Source organism: Blennius ocellaris, assembly GCF_963422515.1.
Source record: "Blennius ocellaris genome assembly, chromosome: 2".
NCBI lineage: Eukaryota > Metazoa > Chordata > Actinopteri > Blenniiformes > Blenniidae > Blennius > Blennius ocellaris.
The window spans coordinates 20466211-20488728 of NC_137651.1; the positions used below are offsets into that span (position 1 = coordinate 20466211).

Below are 22518 nucleotides of genomic sequence, written 5' to 3' on the forward strand. Positions count from 1 at the left end.
CCGAGTGAGCTCGAGCTTCGTTCACCATGTTGGATCCACTGCTCGGCTCAGCTGCCGTGTGATCAACACTTTTCCCGTGTCAAGCGGCACCGGAGCGTCGTGGGCCCCCGAGTGTGGATGATTCGAGCCCCGGGGCGGCTTCCTCTCCCTGCCCGCTGACAGCGCGGACCCCCCGCCGGCACGAGCTATTTGGACGCGGCGGACACCTTATTAGCAATGTCGGAGCTGTCAGGTTCAAACCCCACCGCCTCCTCGCGCAGCTTCCCGGGCTGACCTGGGGCGGGGGGGGGGGTTCACCCAGCGTCCACTGGATGTTTTAACTTTCTGTTTTTTTAAAAAAAGCTTTCTTTCTGGATGTTCGCCGCGGGAGGACACCGCAGAGTGGAGCGGGAGCACTAACTGGCGCCGGAGCGGGTGGAATGAAGTTGCCCGGCAGCGCAAACGCGGATATCTCTGCCCGTGTTTTGAGCCGTAGCGTCCTCGTTCCGTCAGCGTGATGGGGGTCTGTGTCCCGGCGCGCGGCTCCGCGGAGTGGCGGTGTTGATATGCGAGTTGTGGAGCGGATGGCCGAGGCCTGGGCCTGCCTGCCTGCGTGCGCTGTCGTGTCGTGGCCTGGGCTGGGATCCACCTCCCCTGCACCGGATCAGCGGCGTTAATTACGGCTTGGAGATTAGCCCTGTTTACTGTCTGGCCTGCGCGCACATCTGAAGCGGTGGAAGGTGGAGGTGCCGCCGCCGCTGCCGCTTCTGGAGGAGGAAGAAGAAGAAGAGGAGGAGGACGATCAGGAGGAGGAGGAGGTGGTGATGGTGGGGCAATCAGTTTGGGATTAATAGATGCGATTTTGGAGCCGCACGGAGCTCCTCCGGGCGCCGGACCGGAGGGAAACTTGGACTCTTTGAAGAAAGATGGATGTCGTGCTTTCCATGTGACATGCTTCAGATCTCACTGCTGAATTTCATGAGAAGGGAGGGGGGCACCACCTCTAACATGAGGGACATCTAGGGCCACCGACTTTTTTTTTTTTTTATTTATTCAGGGGGGGAGCGGGTTTTTTTTTTTTCTTTCTTTTGAGTTCAGCACAGATCTGAAATTGGGGTGATCATAGCTGCATATGCTCATGATACGCTTCCCGTCATTCGCCCCCGGCTGTCGGAGTCTGATGGTGTGCAGGCAAGAGAATTAATTACGAGGAAGTGGGTCAGATCCTTGCTGGCATTATGATAAAGACGCGCGTCCGAAGAGTTTCTCTCTCTCCATAGAGTCAAAAGTAGCTGGTGTTGGATCATCCAGACCTCCCCTCCTCCCCCCGTGGAGTCCGTCTCCTGCATGTTTTTGGTAAGTTTCACCAGCCGGAGTGTTGCAGCCTGGTAGCCAGCCTCGCCACTCGGGAGGAGCGGCCGTCTCTGCCCACGGCGCATGGCTCTTTGCGGCGCGACCGCCGCCAATGTTCCCAAAATGATGGCCGCGTACAACGGTGGCTCCTCGGCAGTGGCCGCGCATCACCCGCACCACCACCACCAGCTGCAGCACCTCCCGCCCCCCCACATGCACCACCACCACCACCACGCCGGCCAGCATCACCTGCAGCACCCGGGCTCCGCCGCCGCCGTGCACACGGCCCAGCAGCACACGTCCACGGCCGCGGCCGCGGCGGTGATGCTCAACCCGGGCCAGCAGCAGCCCTACTTCCCCTCACCCGCCCCCGGACAGGCCCCCGGGCCGGCGGCGGCGGCGGCTCCCGCGCAGGTGCAAGCCGCCGCCGCCGCCGTCAAAGCGCACCACCATCACCACCACCACCACCACCATCAGCAGCAGCAGCAGCAGCAGCAGCCGCACGCGCACCACCTGCAGCCGCAGGTGGACATCGAGCCCGACCGGCCCATCGGCTACGGAGCGTTCGGGGTGGTCTGGTAAGCCCGGCAGAACACGTGTAGAATTTGTTTTTTTTTTTATAATTAACCCCCCCCCCCCCCCCCCCCCCCACACACACACACACACACACACACACGCCTGATGGCAGTATGTATCCTTTGGAAACAATAAACTATAACTCGTAAACAAGAAACTATAAACTATTTTCAACCACTTTACAATAGCTTTTTTTTTTTTTTTTTAATCATCTGCTATTGTTCACACTAACTTGAAAGTCTTCATGTATAGAAACACCCATCGACTATACCTTAAGGTTAAAACCTCCCTATACACGTCAGAGAGATTTCCTCAACATCACACATGTTGCTTTTCTGTTTTGTTTCGTGGTGTTGAAATGTTACTCATGCGACCTGTTGAATGCAGCAGGAGAGGCAGTTGACTGTCGGTGTGCAGACATTGCTTGTGAGAACTGGTTTTCTTGATGACGTGGGTGTTCTCTAGTCTAAAATAAGATGGACCAAGGAGTTGTGAAGTTTCATGTTCTTTTGAAAGTTTGTTTTTCCCCCACATTCTACTGACGACTCTTTAAGTGGAGAACAGAGTTGTTCATTAACAAGTAGTTTCAAGCTTCATAATGGGATGTAAAGTCAAAGGGTTGGTACTGAATACTGAAATACTTCAAATTTTAGTGTATTTACAATGTAGAAGAAGAGGCAAAGACCTTAAAGAGGGAAAAGAGAAAGGAAAAAGTCTACCTTCCACTGTTAATCTTTGAGTTTATGGGTTTTTTCTTCATGTTCTGAATATGATATAAACAATGACCCGATCTACATTCTTGGTCAATAGGAAATTGTTTCTGAAAGGGGAAATCCTGAGAATATTCAATTTTGGATCTGTTTCTATAGGGTTTTTCCAGGATAATGACACTTATTCCAAATGTCATTCCAAAGGCTTTTTGTCTTGCGGCAAAGCATGAAATTATGAATTTGCGTTGCTTCATGGGACTGACTTTTGTCACACTTGGGAGATTTGTTGGGAAGAGTTAACTTGGCTTCTTTTTAAAAGTCGCCCTGATGAACTTGATCCATCCAGCTGAACTGTACCATCCCTCTCTGAAGCCTAACGTGAGCTCGTGAATACGTTTGTAGGAGCACAATAAGCAAAGAACACAGGTCTTGTCGATGTCTCGCACAATAACAAGGTGTTTTGTTTTTTGTGTTGCCGTTTTTTCTTTCTGTCAGGAACCAGTACAACCGTCCTACATTCACACACAAGCTGTCATGCGGGTGAATGTAGCTGCGAGGATTTGCAATGTTGCCAAAGGAATGCAAGATCACTGAGCAGGGAGATTAGCGGGGAAAACACAAGTAGAGAGACGGGGAGTGGAAAGCACGAGAGGATGCTTGAGGTGAAGGCAAGGAGCGGTGAAACAAAGGAGGCTGAGCGAGAATAGATAAGGAGGCTTCTTCTTGCACTTTCTGTCTGCACAGAGTGAACGCGTCCCATGTGTTCGATGCATTTCCTTTCTAATAAAAGCATCATCGTCGCCGTTTTAAAAATAAAAAAAATGCGAGGAACCCACATTGTTTACATCACAGGTGTATAAATAGCAGGGACTAATGCAGTGAGTCAGCCGGTACGCTCCAGTGGCTGGCTGCAGTACTGCAAATGAACATTCCATTTGCAACTCTTCACACTCCAACTGTTTCTATTATCAATGATATTAATTACTTACTGACTGACTTTTTAAGGCAACACCTCGGTGTTTGGTGTGTTATCGTCGAAATGCAGCCAAAGCTTTGAGTCATCCAGTTTTTGTTTTTTTTCTTAACTCGTACATTTCTCCGCACAATAACTGTCACCAATGATGCCAATTAGCTGAAGAATTTGCCACAACTGTGCGTCTTGTCCGTCTCAAAAACACAAAAGAAAACTCGACACAGCCTTCAAGCTGTGACACAAAGGCATCTGTGTTTTGAAGACGATCAAATCTTCATTATAGTTCCTTCTTTGGAAAATCTTTGCATAACTACCATTTTCTTGACTATGACGTCCACAAGGTTGTTCAAATGTCTTTTCACGATTTCCTAAAAAGGACTTAATCCTCACAGTCCATCTTCATGTAAAAACGGACAATTATAGATTTATAACGGTGACCGTGACGAGGACAGGAGAAAAGAAATAAACCACGAGTGTCTTTGGACCTGAACTGGACAGAACCTTTCAATAGTCCTACGAAAGGTTTAACTATAAAACTACCGAGTCCCAGGAGAATATAGACTGGGAGTCATGATACTCTGGAGGAAACGTCACTTCCCTCCATTTCCACGGAGTCGGAGCATTTTAAACAAGTTCCAACTTGGAAGCTGTTTTCAAAAAGTTTTGTTTTCATTGACTCCGACCACCGTTGTTGTGTAAACAGATCCAAAAACATTTGCATTTCCACACGAAAAATGTTGTTACTCCTTTAGTAATTGTCCATAAGCTGTCCATGTTATGGACAGAAATGCATTCATAATGGACATAATACACATAACACCTTTTTATTCTTGTAACCATGAGGCACAATGTCAAAGGTCAAAGGTCAAAATCTTCTTCTTCTAAAATGTGATTTTTTATTTTATGTTTTAGTAATGTGATTGTGTGAAATTTGCTTTTGGCTTCGGCGGCGGGTAAATAAAGTTGTGTAATAAAGTTGTGTTTTCCCGGGCCGTGCCCCCCCCCCAAGCAGCTCCAGATAGATTAATATCTTTGTCCGGTATGAACCTGCCGTCAGATGCGGCCACATAAGCAAACATTACAGCTGCGTTTCAGTCTCTCCGATCACACTGCGCTTGGTTTGAGTTCAGTCAACCACACGCGCGTAACACAGAATTACTCTGGCTTACGTAAAACAAGTTTCACTTTAGCTTCTTCCTCACATGCAGCTTTCTCTCACTCGCCCTCCTACTTTCCCTCTATTGCTCACTCTTTCTTTTGCCATTTGTGTCTCTTTTTTTAGATTGGCCAGGCACGCAGTTATGTAAATGCTCCGTTAAATGGCAAAAATGATATTCAATTTGAGAGGTTTTCTGTGGCCGACCAGCCGTTTCTGTATTTGCTTGGAAGTTCCTTAAACGATCACTCGGGCGAGCTGATTTCTTCAGATCTGAAACCGGAGCTGAATGTTGCGCATGTGTATCAAAGCCCGACACGTCTTATTTCTCCGCTCCACAGAGCTTCACTCCCCCCCCCCCCCCCCCCCCCCTCCACAAAAAAACCCAAAACAAAACTGAAGAGACATCAGCGGGCCGCCCTGTCACACCGGCTGACACGGCCCTTTTATTACCCCGAACACACACTGCAGTTTATTTGTCCCACTGTCCCAAATACTCACTCGAGCACCAAATTAGGATTAATCTACGCCTGAAAACAGTCCCCAACAAAATGCACCGTTTCCGCCGAGAGCGGCAGGCTTCTTTAACAAAGCTGGGACTTTTCAACGACATCACTGTGAAGCATATATATATATTTATATATATATATATATTTTTTAAATGTTTCCAAGAAAGATTTTTGTCATCATTTAGGAAACCGAGAGGCTGGTAGCCAAGAGCTTTCACTGAAGAGAGTGAAAGTAGCAGCAATCTAGCAGACACCAGTTTTGGCTTTAAACCATCTGCTGTCACGGAGTTCAGTCTCCTTGAAGAGTTCTTCCAGATGTATGAAATGCTGTTGAAGCTGCTCAACATAACGGTCTGAAAGGTTGTCAGAAAGTTGAGACGAGAAGTTTCGTGTTGCTCATAACATGGTCTGGTTTCTATCTGCTGTCACAATCTACAGTGTGGGAGATTTGTTCAACCTGGGCCGTCTGTAACTATTAAATCATCCTGTAAAACTGGATGTTCTGGTTGGTCATGGTGCTCGACAGGTTCTTTGGTCCGTCAAGTTCTGTTTCAGTGTTTAAAACGATCTGATATCAAATCAATCTATTTAACCAGAATATAACCGTTGCTTTGCACACAGTTGTTTTGATAAAGTCCAAGGCTTGGAGCTGCAGTTGGATTCAAGTTTTCGAACTTGTGACATGTTTTACATATGCATTTGTAAAAGGTACAGTTTGTATAAGAACATGTATCTGACCATATTGATGACTGGAGCAGCCGAATACCAAAAGTTGAAGCATGGATGTTTTTAAACTTGCCATTCATGCTTTGGTCCTTTAGGTGTTTGTAATAATTCAGTCTACTGTGTATGTTATATGTACTCTTCTCGGCATTGGTCCATATCGTCTGCTGCTCATCAGAAGATGGTTACTTTTGTGATTTATTGTTCATTACTGTAATAAACAAGCTGCGTTGAGGAAGCTCGAGAGCTTTCTGCCAAAGTGCAGCGCAACCTGAACAGAGTTGCATTATATTAAAGTATTCTAAATTAATGTTCTCATCACAGTGTGGGTCATGCACCGAGACGTGTTGTACAGTGTGAAAGACAGTGGCGTCTGGAGAATGTCACATGGCAAGAGTGCGAGTTTGTTGTTCCCATAAAAGGTTTCGTCACTTTGACAGGTGCCTACGGCTCCGTCCCCGCGTCTCTGTCCACCGATCCTGTAAATCCTCCGTCTCACTCAGCGGCCACAGCTCGGGGAGAGGAAATGATAAAATGACACCAGCGCTGCTGTTTCTTTGGCATGTTTGGACAATGAGGCATTTGATCCTCGCCTAAACATTTTCCTGGAACATAAAATTGCCATTTTTGTCTATAAATTACAAATCTGTTTGAGTAATCCTCTCCTTATCGTGTCATAAAATCCACATAGGTTGGGATCAGAGGTTCCACATTGGGTTTGAATAATTAATGAGTGATATTTAACAGGATGTATTTATACATCAAGTGTTTCATCTCAAGAGCTCTCGACAATCTTCTAAACCAAGGCTTTGAACTGTGACTCTTCCATGAGGAGAGTGCTGGATTACTGCCATTAATTTTATCACCACTTTCTGCAGTTAATTCTAATGACCTGTCAAATAATCACAACGGCATTGCACACGCTTGACCTGCTTAGGAGGTGAGCTATGTTAAATTGGTTGTTGTGGCGGTATCCAGATATTAATGTTGAGATCGGAATGATAATAATAATGTATTTTATTTCTATACACCTTTCAAACCGCTAATGGTGACTTCACATAAGATACAGACGGAACAAAACACAGGTAGTATATTCAACACTCGTGGATCGAAACAATGCATATCTGTGAACTACTGTCAGTAAAATTATGCTGCGGTTTGGGTGGTGTTTTTTTTTGGTTTTTTGTTTTTTGTTTTTTTGTTTCTTTGGAGTTGCCTGGCTTTGAGCCGGTGAGCTTATCGCCGGTGTGGTTGGATCACCGTCTCGGTGAAACCTGGGACCTTAGTCCGCAGCCATCTGTTTCCTCCGACTGATCCTATTTGAGAAGGTTCCCTGAAGGTTGCGCGGCAGCGAGCTGTGCGCACGGTGGAGTTGCTCTTACACCTGCCGGGTGCCTCACGAGGCCTCCAGCTCCTGATTCCTGCTCTTAAAGGTTCTCCGGCTTATCGGCGGGCCCGGCACTCAGCCAATCACAGTCGTGGAGGCTTGACTCGCCTGATCTCTCGACCACCTGGTCACACTCTCACTTCAGGGTATTTTCTGGCTTCGCCGGCGGTCAGAAACGCCCTCTTGATCATCTTTAGGTTATTTAATTATAAGAAATTTCTGCTTGCCAGTATGACTGGAACAAGTTTCTTTTTCCCCATCATATGGACGTCTGCAGTTCCCACCCGCAGCGTTTCAGAAAGCAGTAGTTGTTGACTTGATTTTTATTTATTTTTTTATTTTTTTAAATTGAGATATGATCAGTTGACCACATGAGATTGAATTCATCCTTTTGTGTGGGAAGTCTCCAGCCTGGCTCGATGTTCTGTGTGTGTCTTGACGTGGCTTCTCGCCCAAAATGGCCATATTGTCCACAGAGTGGAAACATCGATTTGCTCCAGGTGTAACCACAAGCATGTCCCGAAAGGACTGCTAATTATACCGAGTCCTGCAGCGTCGCCTCGCCCGGGGTTGGCGCACGAGTTGTCCGTCGCCCAGATTTTCCTTGACGGTGTCCCTTCCACCATCCCCACGCTCGCCAAGCTCTCTCTCTCCAAGCACCCCACGACCTCAGCTACTCTCCTCTACGTAGCGGCTTTTTCTAATTGGACAACTACTTTGACAGATGACGCGTCAATGTGAAGCGTAATGCAAACAAGTTTATTGTAATTTAATCAGGGAAAACATGTACGTCCATAACAGGATGGTGAGAAAGTTGCAACCCTTTTATTTGTGTTGCACATTGAAGCTCATCAATCTGCCCAAACCGTACTGGAATAATCAAAGGGATTTTTAATACGAGAGGCCTTGTACAGGCTCGGTCATTTTTAAAAAAATCTCCTCACAGTGTGAAGTCCCTCGCATCATCACGTGATCGGCGCTGAATTTATTTATGAAGCTGAGTGGAAGTAAACAGTAATGAAAACGCATGACTGATTTAAAAAAAAAAAAAAAAAAAAAAAAAAAAATGTCCCACTCGATCCTGCCACTCTCCTCTTTCAGACTCCTTCTGTGTTTTGGTTTGCCACGGACTTTATTTGACGGTTTAACACCAAATAAATAAGTGATACGCGATGGCGACCCTGCCACTATTTCTTCAAAAATTCTGATTTTGACTCCTACTTTTCTGTTTTACTGAGCGAGTTTGAGTGCTTTCTTTTTAAATTCTCTCTCGTGGAAAGCTTATGTAAGTGACATTGTATGATTCTGTTGAACATTGATAAACTACGGTACACACATCTCCATGTCACTGTGAAGCCCTTTTGTTGCTATAGAGCACTCGCATATCGAGACGTTGGCTTTCGCTTCACTCTTGCAAAATGTAGCCCAAACAAGGAGTAAAAACATTTTGGAAAAAGTTGCAACTTGCTGACATTTCTTGGATTTTTTTGGGAAAGAAAGAGAACCATAACGAGCTACTAAAAAAAAACACCACAGCATTGCCAAAACTTCTGATAATTTTTGGTTCTCTTGCCTTGACTCGCACCGTGAACAGAAACGAAACCGAATCAAGTTCCAAGACATCAAATTCACTCGGCTGCATGAAAGTATTCACGAGAAATTGTTGTGTTTGTTTGTCCAACTTGTCCAGGTCAGTGACGGACCCCCGAGACGGAAAGCGAGTCGCTCTCAAAAAGATGCCCAATGTCTTCCAAAACCTCGTTTCTTGCAAGAGGGTGTTCCGGGAGCTGAAGATGCTGTGCTTCTTCAAACATGAAAATGTGAGTACTGAACCACGGCCTCGCAGAAATGGAGAGGAATATGGGATCTGTCTGACCTCTGCTCTGACTTGGTCCTCAGGTGCTCTCTGCTCTGGACATACTGCAACCTCCACACATCGACTACTTTGAAGAAATGTATCCTTTTACAGTAGTTCTGACTTTAACCTTTTAATTCCACTCTGGTGTTTTCTCGCTTGATATCAGAGTTAAGTTTGACTTTGCACTTTGGGCTTTTTAGCAGCGGGACCAAAAGTTCAGTTTTTTTACCATATCTGCACAACTTCAGTTGAAATCTCCTTTACAAGTTGGTTTATCGTGGCAATTGCACTTTGTGAGGACGTACATGAGCAGATCTGTAGATCAGAACATCTTATGGAGGGAATCTATATATAAAGAAAGGTAGCAAATGATCTGTAGTGGGACAAACTGTTTTTAATGCAACGTATTGCAGAATGTCTTCTGTCTTGGAACACATCATGTTGGTGCTCCTGTATAGGAGTGGGAGTTCACAAGTTTCAGTCCAAATTAGAATTTTAAATCAATAAGTTTTCTCTTCACTCTTTGAAACGTTTGAATTTCAGGCGTTTGGCCAAAACTCCCCTCAGGATAACTTTAGCATTATTGACAGTTTGCCGAGGTTCAGATAGTCTTTGGGGACCCTCAGCATTAACAGATGCATGCGGAAAAATGAACAAATACTGTTTCTTTATAAATAATGACCATGGCACATTTAACTGGTGAAGATGGTAAGATAGCGTTGTATGTTAATGACTGACCTTTGGAAGCTATTTTGTGTAATTACGTACTTGTAAATACAGTGAAGTGTTTTGATAATTATGTTATTGTGAACCACAAATTATACTGTGTATGTGTGTGTGTGTGTGTGTGTGTATATATATATATCTCCTTCAAGGCCCATGGAACTGAAGAGAATTAATTTAGTATTTGATTGAAAATATTTAAATGTGCACACAAAGGAGTTGGATTTTCAGTCGTCGTCATAAGACTTTTGAATAAAATTGGCATCAGATAAATCCAGGTTTAGGGGTAGGCTGACCCTAACCTACAACAGGAAGTATAAGTATTTATTGTCTGGAAGTGTTTATGTTTAAGGATTTTTTTTTCATTTGTTCTTCTGCAGATATAGAATGTAAAACGTATTTTTCCCTTCAACAATCCCTCTCTTTTGTCTTCACCAAATGGAAACAAACCTCTTTGTTGGCGACGTTCGCTCGCTTCACAACTGCTGCGAGCGTTTCAGTTCTCCGTAATCTAGCGTCCATGATCTCGTATCCAAACAGCCACACTAACGATCAGATGCTGTTTACATAGAGAGGCGCTCACTGTGACTCTCTGTAGCCGGGATATGTCCCTCATCGACTCATTTGGCGGCTTCCTCCCTCTGCAGCCCGGGCGTTCTGCACGTCGAGCACTCTTCGGCCATTAGGGCCCTTTGAAACGTCGTCTTCCAATTACTTTTATTGAGCTTGCTTCATTATTCATACAAAAAGAACGAAGCGGCTTAGTGTCCCGTCGCGGAAAGTGCTGCATGGATTTTGGCTAATTCGTGCATCCAGAGGTGAAAGCTTTAGCCTTGCGAGCTTCAGTGGTGCATGCAGAGAGAGGCCTGCTTAAAAAAAAAAAAAACCAACCCCAAAAACAACGGGGAGTTATTGATTTCAGTCTCTGTTTGTACTCGCTGATTAACAAAGAGCAAGACCCTTGTGATCCGAGGCAAAGTGTCTTTTTTTGACAGCTTTAGAGAGCAGCTGTTGACCTGCCGGTGAGCCCAAACACAATAAGCTGTGCAGGACTTCACGTGTAACGCTGGATCTTTGCACGAAACCTGTGGTTTAGAGGCTTCAAGGAACCACAACCCTCCCCCCCCCCCCCCCCCCCCAAGGCCAAATGATTTGTGGATCTGTACTCACTGGCCACTACGTGAGATGGAAAAACAAGATAAGCAAAGTGCAGGGAGCAAGCAGTCGAATAACTGCTATATATATTTTTTTTTTATCATATTTAAAAAGCAGAAATGAGTTGAATTAGTTTTAAAGTTCTTCTGAAGTCGTGAGGGTGTTATCAGTATTTCTTGTTTCATGCAATATCCCCAGTACGCCTACAGTAATGTCGGGCTCATGTTAAACCTCCCTCAGAATTGTGAGCGTGATCTCTCAAACACTTGGAGAAATGAATCAAATTACATGGTAGTTTTGAGGAAGTGTGGACCACCAACCCCTTCCAGAGGGAAACTAAAGGATTCCTTCCGTCGTTTCAAATCAGGGTTTCAAAAAGCTTGGCAGTGGAAAAAGTGCATGGACCACATTGCATCACAGATAGCATTTTTTTTTCTTCTTCTTCACATCACTATTGCAACACTTTGCTTATCTTGTTTTTCCATCTCAAAATTCTGGTTTTGTGTTACCAAGTATTAATGTTTCGAATCTGGAGCGAAACTGATTCTACATGGTTTCATGGTGTGATTAACGAGCACTTATTTACAAAAAAACTGCACTCGAAATAGAATTTATTGTCATTGTTCAAGGAAAAAAAAAAAAAGACTATTTAAAGCTTTGTAGAATCCAGAAGCAGCTGATGTTCATGATGAGTAGGCTTCTTTAAAATTCATTCTGGTTTGAACAAGGAGCCCAAACAAAAAACTTAGCTGCTTTGAAACTCCAGATTTTCAAGCGTTTCAACTGAGGACCGACACCATGGTGCGAATTGTAATTCCATTTTTGGATGATGACTCCTTTGATTAATCCACACCGACTGACCTCAGTTAACTAATGCATTCAAACTTGGATTTGAATGAGTGATTCCTTGTAGGGCCGTACAAATATTGTATGAACACGTAATGGTTTTATCGAATATTGAAATAACGGTATTGTTCGTGATAAATACAAACTCTTAGAGGGATGATGTTGATGTCTTTTATGAGTAACTGTGCTCTTTCTCTTGCCTCTAATTTATACTAGCTGTGACAAGACCCTGGTTTTATTTTTCCGTTTTTTTTGTGTGCTTACACCATATTCTGATACCACAAAGATTGTAGCGACGTATTCAAAAAGATTTGAGGCTGGAATGTCAAGCTGAAGGTGCATCAGAGTATTGAGCAAAAGCTGTGAACGCCAACATGTGATTCCTTATTTGTCAACATTGTCCTTACGGGTAGAATTTTCAGGAGAAAAATGACTTTAATTCATGTCGGAATAAGGTTGTAACATGAGAAAATTCAACTCAAGGTTTTTTTTTTTTCTTCCTCGACACTGCTCCTTTTCCTGCTCTCCTCTTCTTTTCATCTCCCTTCACATCGCAGCACCTTCCACTCGACATGGAATTGAGGCGAGGGAAGTAAACTGCTGCTAATGTGGCCCCGAGGCCACGCAGACAAACACTAGATTTTCTTTTGCACATTAACTGTGGGTGTTTGGACGCTACAGTGATTAAAGCCTGTTTTGTACAGATTTTCTGGTCCCAAAGCAACACAAAGCATGTGAGAACATGCCGATTACCATTTCAGTGTACTTCTAACAACCTTCAAGGTTGAAAATAATGCACTTGGTGCCATAAGGGAAATGGAACAAACCTGCTAATTCGTGCGTGGTTTGACACGAGTCTCGGCTTTGTAGTAGCACAAAGTTAGATCCACGTTTGTGCTGGGGTTTTTTTTGGTTTTTTTTATGCTGTTGGTAAACCTTAACTCGTCTTTATTCAGCTATGTGGTGACTGAACTGATGCAAAGTGACCTCCATAAGATCATCGTATCACCACAGCCTCTGAGCTCAGACCACGCCAAAGTTTTTCTTTATCAGATTCTGCGAGGTAGGTCCTTCTAATTACTACCGTTTACTGAAAACTGTGGAAGGTAAACTGATTTCTGACAAATGTGGGCCATTCGGTCGTTTAAACGACACATGAAACTGACTTTTTCAGTTCTTTTTTTCTCTTTTAAGCATCCATTGGGCTCCAGCATTAAAAAAAAAAAAAAAAAATTGTCAAGTTGGGGTTGTGGTTTCAGGTTGGGTGTAAATTAACCTTGTTGTGAAGGGATATTTCACTTCTGTTTGTGGTTGATCTTTTTGCCAGTCATGGGAAGATCTTCAAGATCTCTAAAAGAAAGATTATGAAAGTGTGTGGCCCACAGTTTTTAGATTTTAATACCTCAAAATGATGAGGAAAAACCCCCACTGTGAGCAGGATGCTGTAATTAGTTTAGATTTTTCATGCAGCTGCTAATAAAGTCAGCCCATTGGCAGAATAGCTGATCCAAAAATGAGTCTCCGTGTCTGCAGGGAGGCTGTTATGACTCTTGTCAAATCTGAACAGGATGACGCTAATTTAATAAGACGTGGGCAACTAACATGTGGTCATATAACTGTTTTTTCCCCCCATTCTGTGGCCTGCGGGGTGATTTCACAAGTTATAATGAAAGGAAGGTTTGTTTTGAAATCATTCAAACCAGATGTTAACAGTAAATGCTTTATAATAACTGTATAATTCACATTTCATGTGTGAAAGATAAGCTCCATGTGATATACTAAACTACTTGCATACATAGTTGGCTTTTTTTCATGAACTCAGTGGCTATATTTTCCTTGAATATGTAGGAGTGCTTGGTCATGGTTTGATCAAAATCGACAGTCGTTATTTTCATCGGTTAATGTAAAGCTTGTAAACCCAATATTCTGGGTTCTATCCACACAGAAGCCCTTTCTAAAACAAAAGTTGAGAATATCATGCATTTTCATTAATGGATCAGCCAATGATGATAATGACAATGTTGTGGGGACGTTCTGCCCTCCTTAGTTTTGAAAGACTTGTTGGAATTTCAACGCTCTTTTCCTCACCTGGCCCTTTTCTTTGTCAGCTGCTCATTTAACTGAATGAAACGGTCAATAAGTGCACGCAGGTTCCCATGGAAAGCTTTATTCCGGAGTAGGCTCCAGTGCTTGGTGTGACTGCCCAACCCCTGTGGAAAAATCCCATTAAAGTATTTAGTTTTTCAATTAAGAACCGACCGGGCTGCCGTCCTCTGAACTCCTGCACATGTCCAATATGCAGCGACTCCAACAGTGTTTTCTACCCTTCAAAACGGGAAATGTATTGCTTTGACTCGTGATAACCGCCTGTGCATTCACCCACTGGCGCTGTCTGCATGTCATCCCCAGGACTTAAATACCTCCACTCAGCTGGAATCCTCCACCGAGACATCAAACCTGGCAACCTCCTTGTAAACAGCAACTGTGTGCTCAAGGTACGTGAGCTCAGGAGCGTCGGTTCTTCATATCCACCGAGCTCAAGCCGTCACTTTAAAGAGAAATCTGTGCAAATTCGGTGAAACGCTCCGGCTATAAATAGCATGTTTAAGCGTCAAGTGTTTCGTGTTTGAACCAGACACAAATCCTTCAAGACACTTTCTCATCACAGTGCTTTAACAATCTGGAGTTGATGGTTCGTGTACAGCATGTAGCATAAAGGCTCAGGGGTACACATCCGCAGTTTGAACAAAGCAGAGACCCAAAATACAGAAGATGAAGAAATAGATTTTAACCGGCGTGTCGACCACATTTTAATTCAGAGGCCACATACGGCCCAATTTCTTTCCCATAATCAAACAATTCCTATAGTATATAACTACAATCAGTATCCTTTCATTGTCGTCATCCATATGTCACCATACAAACAATGGAATTGCATTTGGAAAGAAAAAGCCATAAAATCGATTTTCAAAAGTGTAAACGCAATAAACTCAACTTAAAGTGCACAATCTCAACATGAAGCCAATTTTAGAGATACTTTCTGGTGCAAAATACACTGAAATTGTCAAAGAAAAATCTGCTATAACTGTTGCATGATGCATGTATTTCCAAACCTTTGAACAACAAGGTGGCGAGTTGTCATGCCGACATCTCAGCTCGGGTCTCAGTGTTGTGTCCGCAACTTAAAAAAAAAAAAATAATAATCTTGATTTTTCTCAAAACTGTTTACAATTTCGGATTGAAGCCTCTTACAGGCTGGTTTTGGCTTATGAGCTTTATGTTGATACTCCTGGACTAAACTATGAATTATTTTGCAAAAAAACACAATTTAAGTGAAATGCAGATGGATTAAAATGTAAAAAGAAATGCTTGAACACTCAACATGTATTTAAAATATAAACTCTTACTGATTCTTTTTGCTTTTCTATGAAAAGTTTATGATATGAAAGACATCAAGAAAGTCGAACATTCAACCAGAAACTACATTTTGCCATAACAAAATATGTTAAAAGGTACATTTGGTGGAATAATGTGTTTTAAGCTCTGTGAAAGTGGACTTATCCTCAAACAATTCTAAATGTTGTACTATTAAGTCATTTCTAGTCTATAGTCATTATTATCATTTAAATCTGTAATGGGAGTTATGTAGTAGATGTTCATTTGGATATATTCTAAAGATATTTAGTGCATTAAAGATGCGGAGCTTTGTTTTTTGACAGAAGTAACATGGATTTTTAAGGTCAGATTCAAGTTGCCGCTAGTTTCCTTACATTTATGGACAAAACGCAGATTATCCTTCCGATGTGGCTTTCTGTAAGGAGCCTCTGAATGCTTTCGTCTTTAAGATCTGTGACTTTGGCCTGGCGCGAGTTGAGGAGTCGGACGAGTCCCGGCACATGACTCAGGAAGTGGTGACGCAGTACTACAGAGCTCCGGAGATCCTGATGGGGAGCCGCCACTACTCCAACTCCATCGATATCTGGTCTGTGGGCTGCATCTTCGCCGAGCTGCTGGGACGACGCATCCTCTTCCAGGCCCAGAGTCCCATCCAGCAGGTCGCTCCTTCAGCCAATCCAACCGGAACACCGGGCTATTTTCTCCCGCAATGTTTAACTGGAATGTTTTCGCGTGCAGTTGGATTTAATCACTGACCTGTTGGGGACTCCCTCCATGGAGGCGATGAGGACGGCGTGCGAAGGCGCTCGCGCACACATTCTCAGAGGACCTCACAAGCAGGTACCGTATGTTCAGGGCGAGCCGCGGGGGGTCACCGAGGGTTTTTATCTCTATTGATAAAGTTTTGGGGTTTTTTTATCGGTTATTTGCTAATTGGGATTCTGAGGAGGAAGATTTCTCAGCCATGGAGTCTCGCGGGGCGGCTTTATGTGACGCACCTGAACGCATCACTCACGGCTGTCAGCTGATGGAGCTGCGGACCACGGAAAGCGGCACAAGACGAGCTCACGAAGAGCAAATATCTCACTTTTAGGGCACGTTTTGGAGAAGCGGAGGCTGAAAACGGCATGCATCTACATGCAGAAGTAGAATCTGGCGGCATGAAGCCCGTTAGCAGAATAAAAGATCAAAAGTCAACGGCCTTAATTGACTGCGCGATATTCAGATTGAAGTAATATAAATGTTTTAAAGCCCCTGCTGATCTGATTTTCCTGAAGGAGGAGGGGGGGGTGGGGATGTTGAATTGTAAGTATCCGTTGTTGTACACATGTTGGGTCACAATTTACTTGGTAGGATCAAATATCAGTGGCCCGACCCTCGTCTACATGATATGTCTGGTCCAACTCATGCTTATATTTGGAGATCGGAGAGATTCGAGGGGTTCTCACTGTGCAAATCCTAAAAAGCATTGGTGTCCCATGTGCATTAGAAGTCATGGATCCATGATTATGCATAAATCCTTATTACACTTCATGTGCAATTGAAGCAACAAATCCTGAACATCATCGATGCAGCACTCCGAGCAGCTGGCAGCCAGTTCAGACTCTGATCTGGAATGAATATCCATGAGGTCTAATGAGCAGATAAATGGATTTTCCTTGCTCTTTCAAGCACTGTAAAAGCTGATTGGATGTTTGTTTTGTCTGCAGCCATCACTTCCTGTTCTCTACACACTGTCTAGCCAAGCGACACACGAGGCGGTGCACCTCCTCTGCAGGATGCTGGTGTTTGATCCGGTGAGTCACCGCAGCCGCTTTGCATTATGTGTTGCAAATGAATAAACAGGAGTCACCGCAGTGCCACGCCGGCGCCGTGTGGGACGGCGCACAGACTGTACAACAAGTGTTTCGCGACAAAAGAAGGATTTTTACAGGTCACAGATGTGCCCGGGGGGGGGGGGGGGGAATCATAAAAGTACCGAGGAGACTGTGTTTTCACTTCGTAATCAGTTAAATATGATCTCGCAATCACAAAATCTGGAAGAAACCCTCCCGCGTATGATTTGGTTGAAAACCCCTTGAAGCTTCTACAATCTGTATATCAAATGAAATTAGCTTTGCATTCTTACTTGCTTCGTAGTCTTTTTTTTATTTTTTTTTATTTAATCTTTGCCACTTAAATGCCAGTGCGTATCGGTTGATCACATATTTCCGCCTCATCTGACCTCATTTACATTTAATTTCACGCGTATTATTTCAGACCCCGACATTTATTAACTCTTCATTCAGTCAGCGTTCTTAATGTCACGGTCATCCTGCTTGACAGCATGCCATTCGCTCCCCCCCCCCTTTCATGTAATCGTTCCTTTTTTTAACGTGTCTGACCAGTCGAAACGGATCTCGGCCAAGGACGCCCTGGCTCACCCGTACCTGGACGAGGGTCGACTGCGCTACCACACGTGCATGTGCAAATGCTGCTACACCACGTCGTCCGGCCGGGTTTACACCAGCGACTTTGAGCCGGTCACCAACCCCAAGTTTGACGACGGGTTTGAAAAGAACCTGAGCTCTGTCAGACACGTCAAAGGTACGCACGTCTGCCGCCGCAATCGTGCTGAACGATTTAACATTGAGCTTGCCTTCCTCCAAAGAGTCTGATGGGGAAAGGAGACGTGAATAAGATGCAGAGACGACAGTGTCACTACTACAGGCTACTCGTATTGATATTAACAGTATAAATAGTTGCAACCTCGAGAGACAAAACTCACGGCTGCAGCAACACAAAGGGGTAGATAACAGAATTATTACAAGCAATAAGAGAAACATACAGCAGGAATAAAGAGGGAAACGTGCGTGTCAAATAAAGTAACGTATAATGCACGAACATCAATGTAACTGGTATTTTTTTTTAAAGTAACAAATCGGGATCAGCTGTTAGAAATGACATTTTCTATTGGAAAAATACTCCAAATCAACCAGGAGTCATTTAGCTTCAGGTTTAGAAACTAAGGCCCCATTTGCACAACATTTTCAAGGGAACACAGAAAACGTTTGTTGTGCTTTGAGTGTCCGTTTATGCGCTGTCTCCATAGAATGTCCATGTACTCTCATTACTGTTTATATCATGTTGCTCTCTGCGCAAACGCAAACAAGAGCACCCACTGGTGGCCAAACCTGCACACTACATTGTTTTTATCACTTCTGCCTTTTCCGTATAAACCGGAATAGTTTATTTTAATATAATTTGACACCTGTTTGTCTGGTCGGCAGAGGAAGTAGCGTCGATCACTGAAAGAGAAGGATCCATTTTATTTTCCAAGCTGTTAAAGTAATTCGTTCACCCTCTTTGTGCTTTGTGACAAGAACTTGAACGTGCCGCTTCTCTCTGAAGCGGCACTCACCGAAATCATCAAGCCATTTAAGGAAACGAGCCTCTTTGATGCCGCTGTGTCCACCGTGTCTCGGTTTAAGTTGTCGATCAGTAAGATGTGCTGTGCTTCCCTCACAGAGATCATCCATCAGTTCATTTTGGAGCAGCAGAAGGGGAGTCGAGTTCCACTCTGCATAAACCCTCAGTCAGCTGCGTTCAAAAGCTTCATCAGGTAACCTCTTCTTTTCTCCTGCATATTTGTTCATTAGACATCTTTACTTCAGCAAACGTAACGTTGGTGATCTGAGAATTGGAGAGTTTCTGGATGTCACATTGGTTCAATGCTCTCATGCATGCGTTTCATTTGTAACCCTGAAATATTTCACAGCAGACTTTAATGACGCCTCACACAGAGATCTAAAGAGCCGTGTGAGGCCTTCACAACAAAGTTTGTGGATGCGTTTGAGCTTGGCAGGGGATATAAAGACATCTGGGATTAGGTTTTTTTTTTTTTTTTTTTAATATTTCACTTTGATTAGAATATGTGCAAAGGATGACAGCTGCTGCTTTTGCACAGAACCTCAACTTGCGGTCCATTCATCTATCTATTTACTTACTATAACCAGGTTATCCACGTTAAATTTCCAACTGCTATCGAGTGATAGGATGAGGTCTGTACTGTCGCGCTTAAGTGAAGTTAACATGCAAACGCCACAAAGCAATACCAAGGCCTGACTCATCCTGTGAGACAAAAGCACATCAGAACTGCACAAAATATCACTAATTCAATATTAATCATGATATCGACGTTTAAAAAAAAATGCATTTCTTGCATTAAATTGCCTTTGCATGCTTTGTATATTCAAGTTCTGCAAATTTAAACAGATAGAATTTTAAATAAAAAGGAAAAAGTGTGATTAATCATGAGTTATTCATAGAAGTGTGCAATTATCCCCTTAAAAAATATGACTGTTATAAATAATATACACATGTTGGCTCCAGGGTAAAGAGAAAGAAAATCTCGGAAAAATGTGTCAAAAGTTGCAGAATTTCTGTTAAGAACAAATCTCAAAGCACAAAGAAGACAACCTCTATCTACCAACCAAACGGTACGCCACTGTAGGCCACTGAGGGAAGCGCGTCTTTTTAAATCCCGTGTCAAAGTCAAAGACATCCACAACTTCACTTTAGATCAGGGGGGTCAAACATGAAGGGCCGTGGGCCAAAACCCGGCCCCGCAAGAGCCTCCCAAAAAAACTAGTCAAAGTTTTGTTTTGTTTTTTTAGCAGTAGTATTTTTCTTAACTAAATTTCTTAAGACACTTGCGTGAACACGAAGCAACACTAAGATCCGAGATGTCAAGAAAGCTCACTACCTCTGTGTTTTACACCAGGAGGTTTCATACAAATTGGCCTCATGTTGAGATTTGACTCATTTTTGGTCGTAATTGTATTTTCACTCGACAGAAAAAGACTTTAAAGTTTAAATTTGAGGGTTAATTTGTCACCATTTCACTGGTGCGGCTGTATGTGTTTGACACCCCTGCATTAGATCTTTCCATCCTTAAAAAAAAAAAAAAAAGGCAGTTTTTTTAAAGTTTGATTTTTGCCTTTTCCATGCATCTATTCTGTGTTTTTTTTTTTTTTTTTTCATTCAATAAATAAATATGGCTTTGATCGATTCAAGTATGAGATGAATTGACTCAGCTCATAAGTGACCAAAGCTTTGACCGCGGCCGTGTGGAATGCGGCACCAGTTAACCACCAGACATTCAAACAACAAATGCCTTGAGCTCATAAGCAGGCGGGCAGCTAATATTAACTTCACCCACTTGTTGGCCTGCTTTTCGCACAGCTCCACCGTGGCTCAGCCGTCTGAAATGCCTCCATCTCCGCTGGTGTGGGAATAACCGCCGCCGCCGCTGTGTGTCATCGTCTTTTCTTCGTCGTCTTCTTTTTTTTTTTCCCAATCGACAAGCTGCTAAAGTGGGAACAAGAAAAGCGTCTCTAAAGTCTTCTATCACCTGTGTAGCATGTCACTGGAGAGCGGGACTCGCAGGTCTGCTGAAAAATGGAACAAATGAAGAGGAAATCCATTGTTCAATGGCATTTTTACAGGAGGGGGTTCGCTTGTTTGAACAGTCGGTATGCAAAAGTCCGAACGCTCCGTTAGACCAAATGAGAATGTTTAAAACAAACCCTTAGTCACCTCCAGGTAGATAAGGTTTAACTCTTAGGTAATGAAGTACATCTGTTTTGCTATATATGCTACTACTAATTTTAAAAGATGTGTATTTTAAAAATTCCTTCGATCACACGCTGATTAGTTTTTACACAATGTTGCTTCCCCTGCACTGAACCCCCCCCCCGAAGATGAATTTATCCTCACGTTGCTTCTTTCTCAGACAATCGATTGTCAGATTCCCCAATTATTTCACATTTGTCTTGTAACCTTTAGAAAAGCTTTGCTTTAAGCTGTCCCTTCCCCTTCCAAAAAATTATTAGGTTGCCAAAGATTGTGATACTTGTGTGGGAATTATGCATCATCACTGGGTTGTTTTTAAAAAAAAAAAATTTTTTTTTTTTTTTGCTCTGGTCATCTTGACATTTTTTTTTTTTTAATTGTGACACTTAAGAAAAGTACTGGAGTCCCGGTGGGACAAAACGACTATATTGTGCAGGTCGTCATAAAGTTATGGCTGATATGTGTGCGTCTCAAATTTGTATCGTCCTTCTTGAATGGCACAACTCTGCTTTTAACCGATTATTGGTGTAATTTACCGATTAATAGCCAAAAAGAACGGACGTGATCAAGCTGAACTGTGCGTAAAACCTTTCAAATTTGTTTAAATCTTCAATTTGAAGCTTCTATTTTAAAATCAAAACTTTTATTCTGAAAATGGCATCATTTAAAAAGCTGCATGAAGTCAACAAGTCGTCACTTGCTCACTAAAAATTATGAGAGGAGACGCACAAATGTATCCAAAACAAAAATAGATGATACCTGCACAAATCTAGTTTAAAGCCCCGTTTACACGACGACGACGCAAAACAAAACGAAAAAAAACCCCCAACAACTCAAATGTCCTTGCATTTGCCAACTTGTAGCCTGGCATGCCAACTATGACGTTTTCAACGTTTCTGTGTAAACCTTGCCGTGTTGACGCAAATCTTTTCGGAAACGAAAATGCCAAAAATTACGAGTTTTCACTCAGTCGCGTAAACGGGGCCTAATATCGGGACACGTGAAGTTTTACATGTACACCCCGGCTGTGTTGGGAGCGATTCCAGTGATGATACATAAACATGAGGCCTCCGAACGAAGAAACTGGTTCAATTCACCTTTTTTTTTTTTTTTTACTGTGGCTGAAGTCCTGTAACCCAGAGAAGATTGATTTCTGTGTCGGGAAAGATCATTGAGGGTTGAAGGGTGAAGGTTGAAGTTTGGATTCGACGTAAAGCGATGTCCCGTTTCCGAAACCCGACCGCACCAACGCCGACTTCCCCAAAGAGCGTCGGCGGCGATGAGGAGGCCCCTTCCTCGGACTCGGCTTTTAATCCCACTGCTCACACTCCAGTTCATTACTCGCCTGTGGGCAAACGAAAAAGAAAACCCCGTCATGACGTCGTTGTTTTTGATGAAGCAATGTGTGTCGTCTACTTGTGTGCCTCCTATAAAGTCCCTGCTTGGACAGAAAGGGAACTCCTCACACACTCGGATGAAACTTAACCCCAAAGAGAAGGAGGAGGGGAGACTCCTGAAGAAATCTTGGCTTCTTTAAAATCTGGGTCTTATTCTTATGGCG

At 43.4% G+C, this 22518-nt stretch overlaps 1 protein-coding gene across 1 annotated transcript; it reads left to right on the top strand.

Moving 5' to 3' along the window:
• The first annotated feature begins 1364 nt into the window (after positions 1-1364).
• nlk2 (nemo-like kinase, type 2) lies at positions 1365-21069 on the top strand. The gene is made up of 11 exons (XM_080512420.1): positions 1365-1910; positions 9057-9186; positions 9266-9321; positions 12905-13011; positions 14358-14443; positions 15794-16003; positions 16083-16184; positions 17054-17140; positions 17732-17930; positions 18852-18945; positions 20568-21069. The coding sequence occupies exons 1-11, from the start codon at positions 1417-1419 to the stop codon at positions 20620-20622; spliced, it is 1620 nt and encodes a 539-aa protein (XP_080368546.1). The 5' UTR covers positions 1365-1416; the 3' UTR covers positions 20623-21069.
• Positions 21070-22518: the final 1449 nt, after the last annotated feature.

Coding starts and splice junctions, on each gene's coding strand:
- nlk2 (XM_080512420.1), top strand. CDS start 1,417: ATGGCTCTTTGCGGCGCGACCGCCGCCAATGTTCCCAAAATGATGGCC. Junction 9,322..12,904: donor ATCGACTACTTTGAAGAAAT/GTATCCTTTTAC, acceptor GTCTTTATTCAG/CTATGTGGTGACTGAACTGA. Junction 17,141..17,731: donor GGATGCTGGTGTTTGATCCG/GTGAGTCACCGC, acceptor GTGTCTGACCAG/TCGAAACGGATCTCGGCCAA.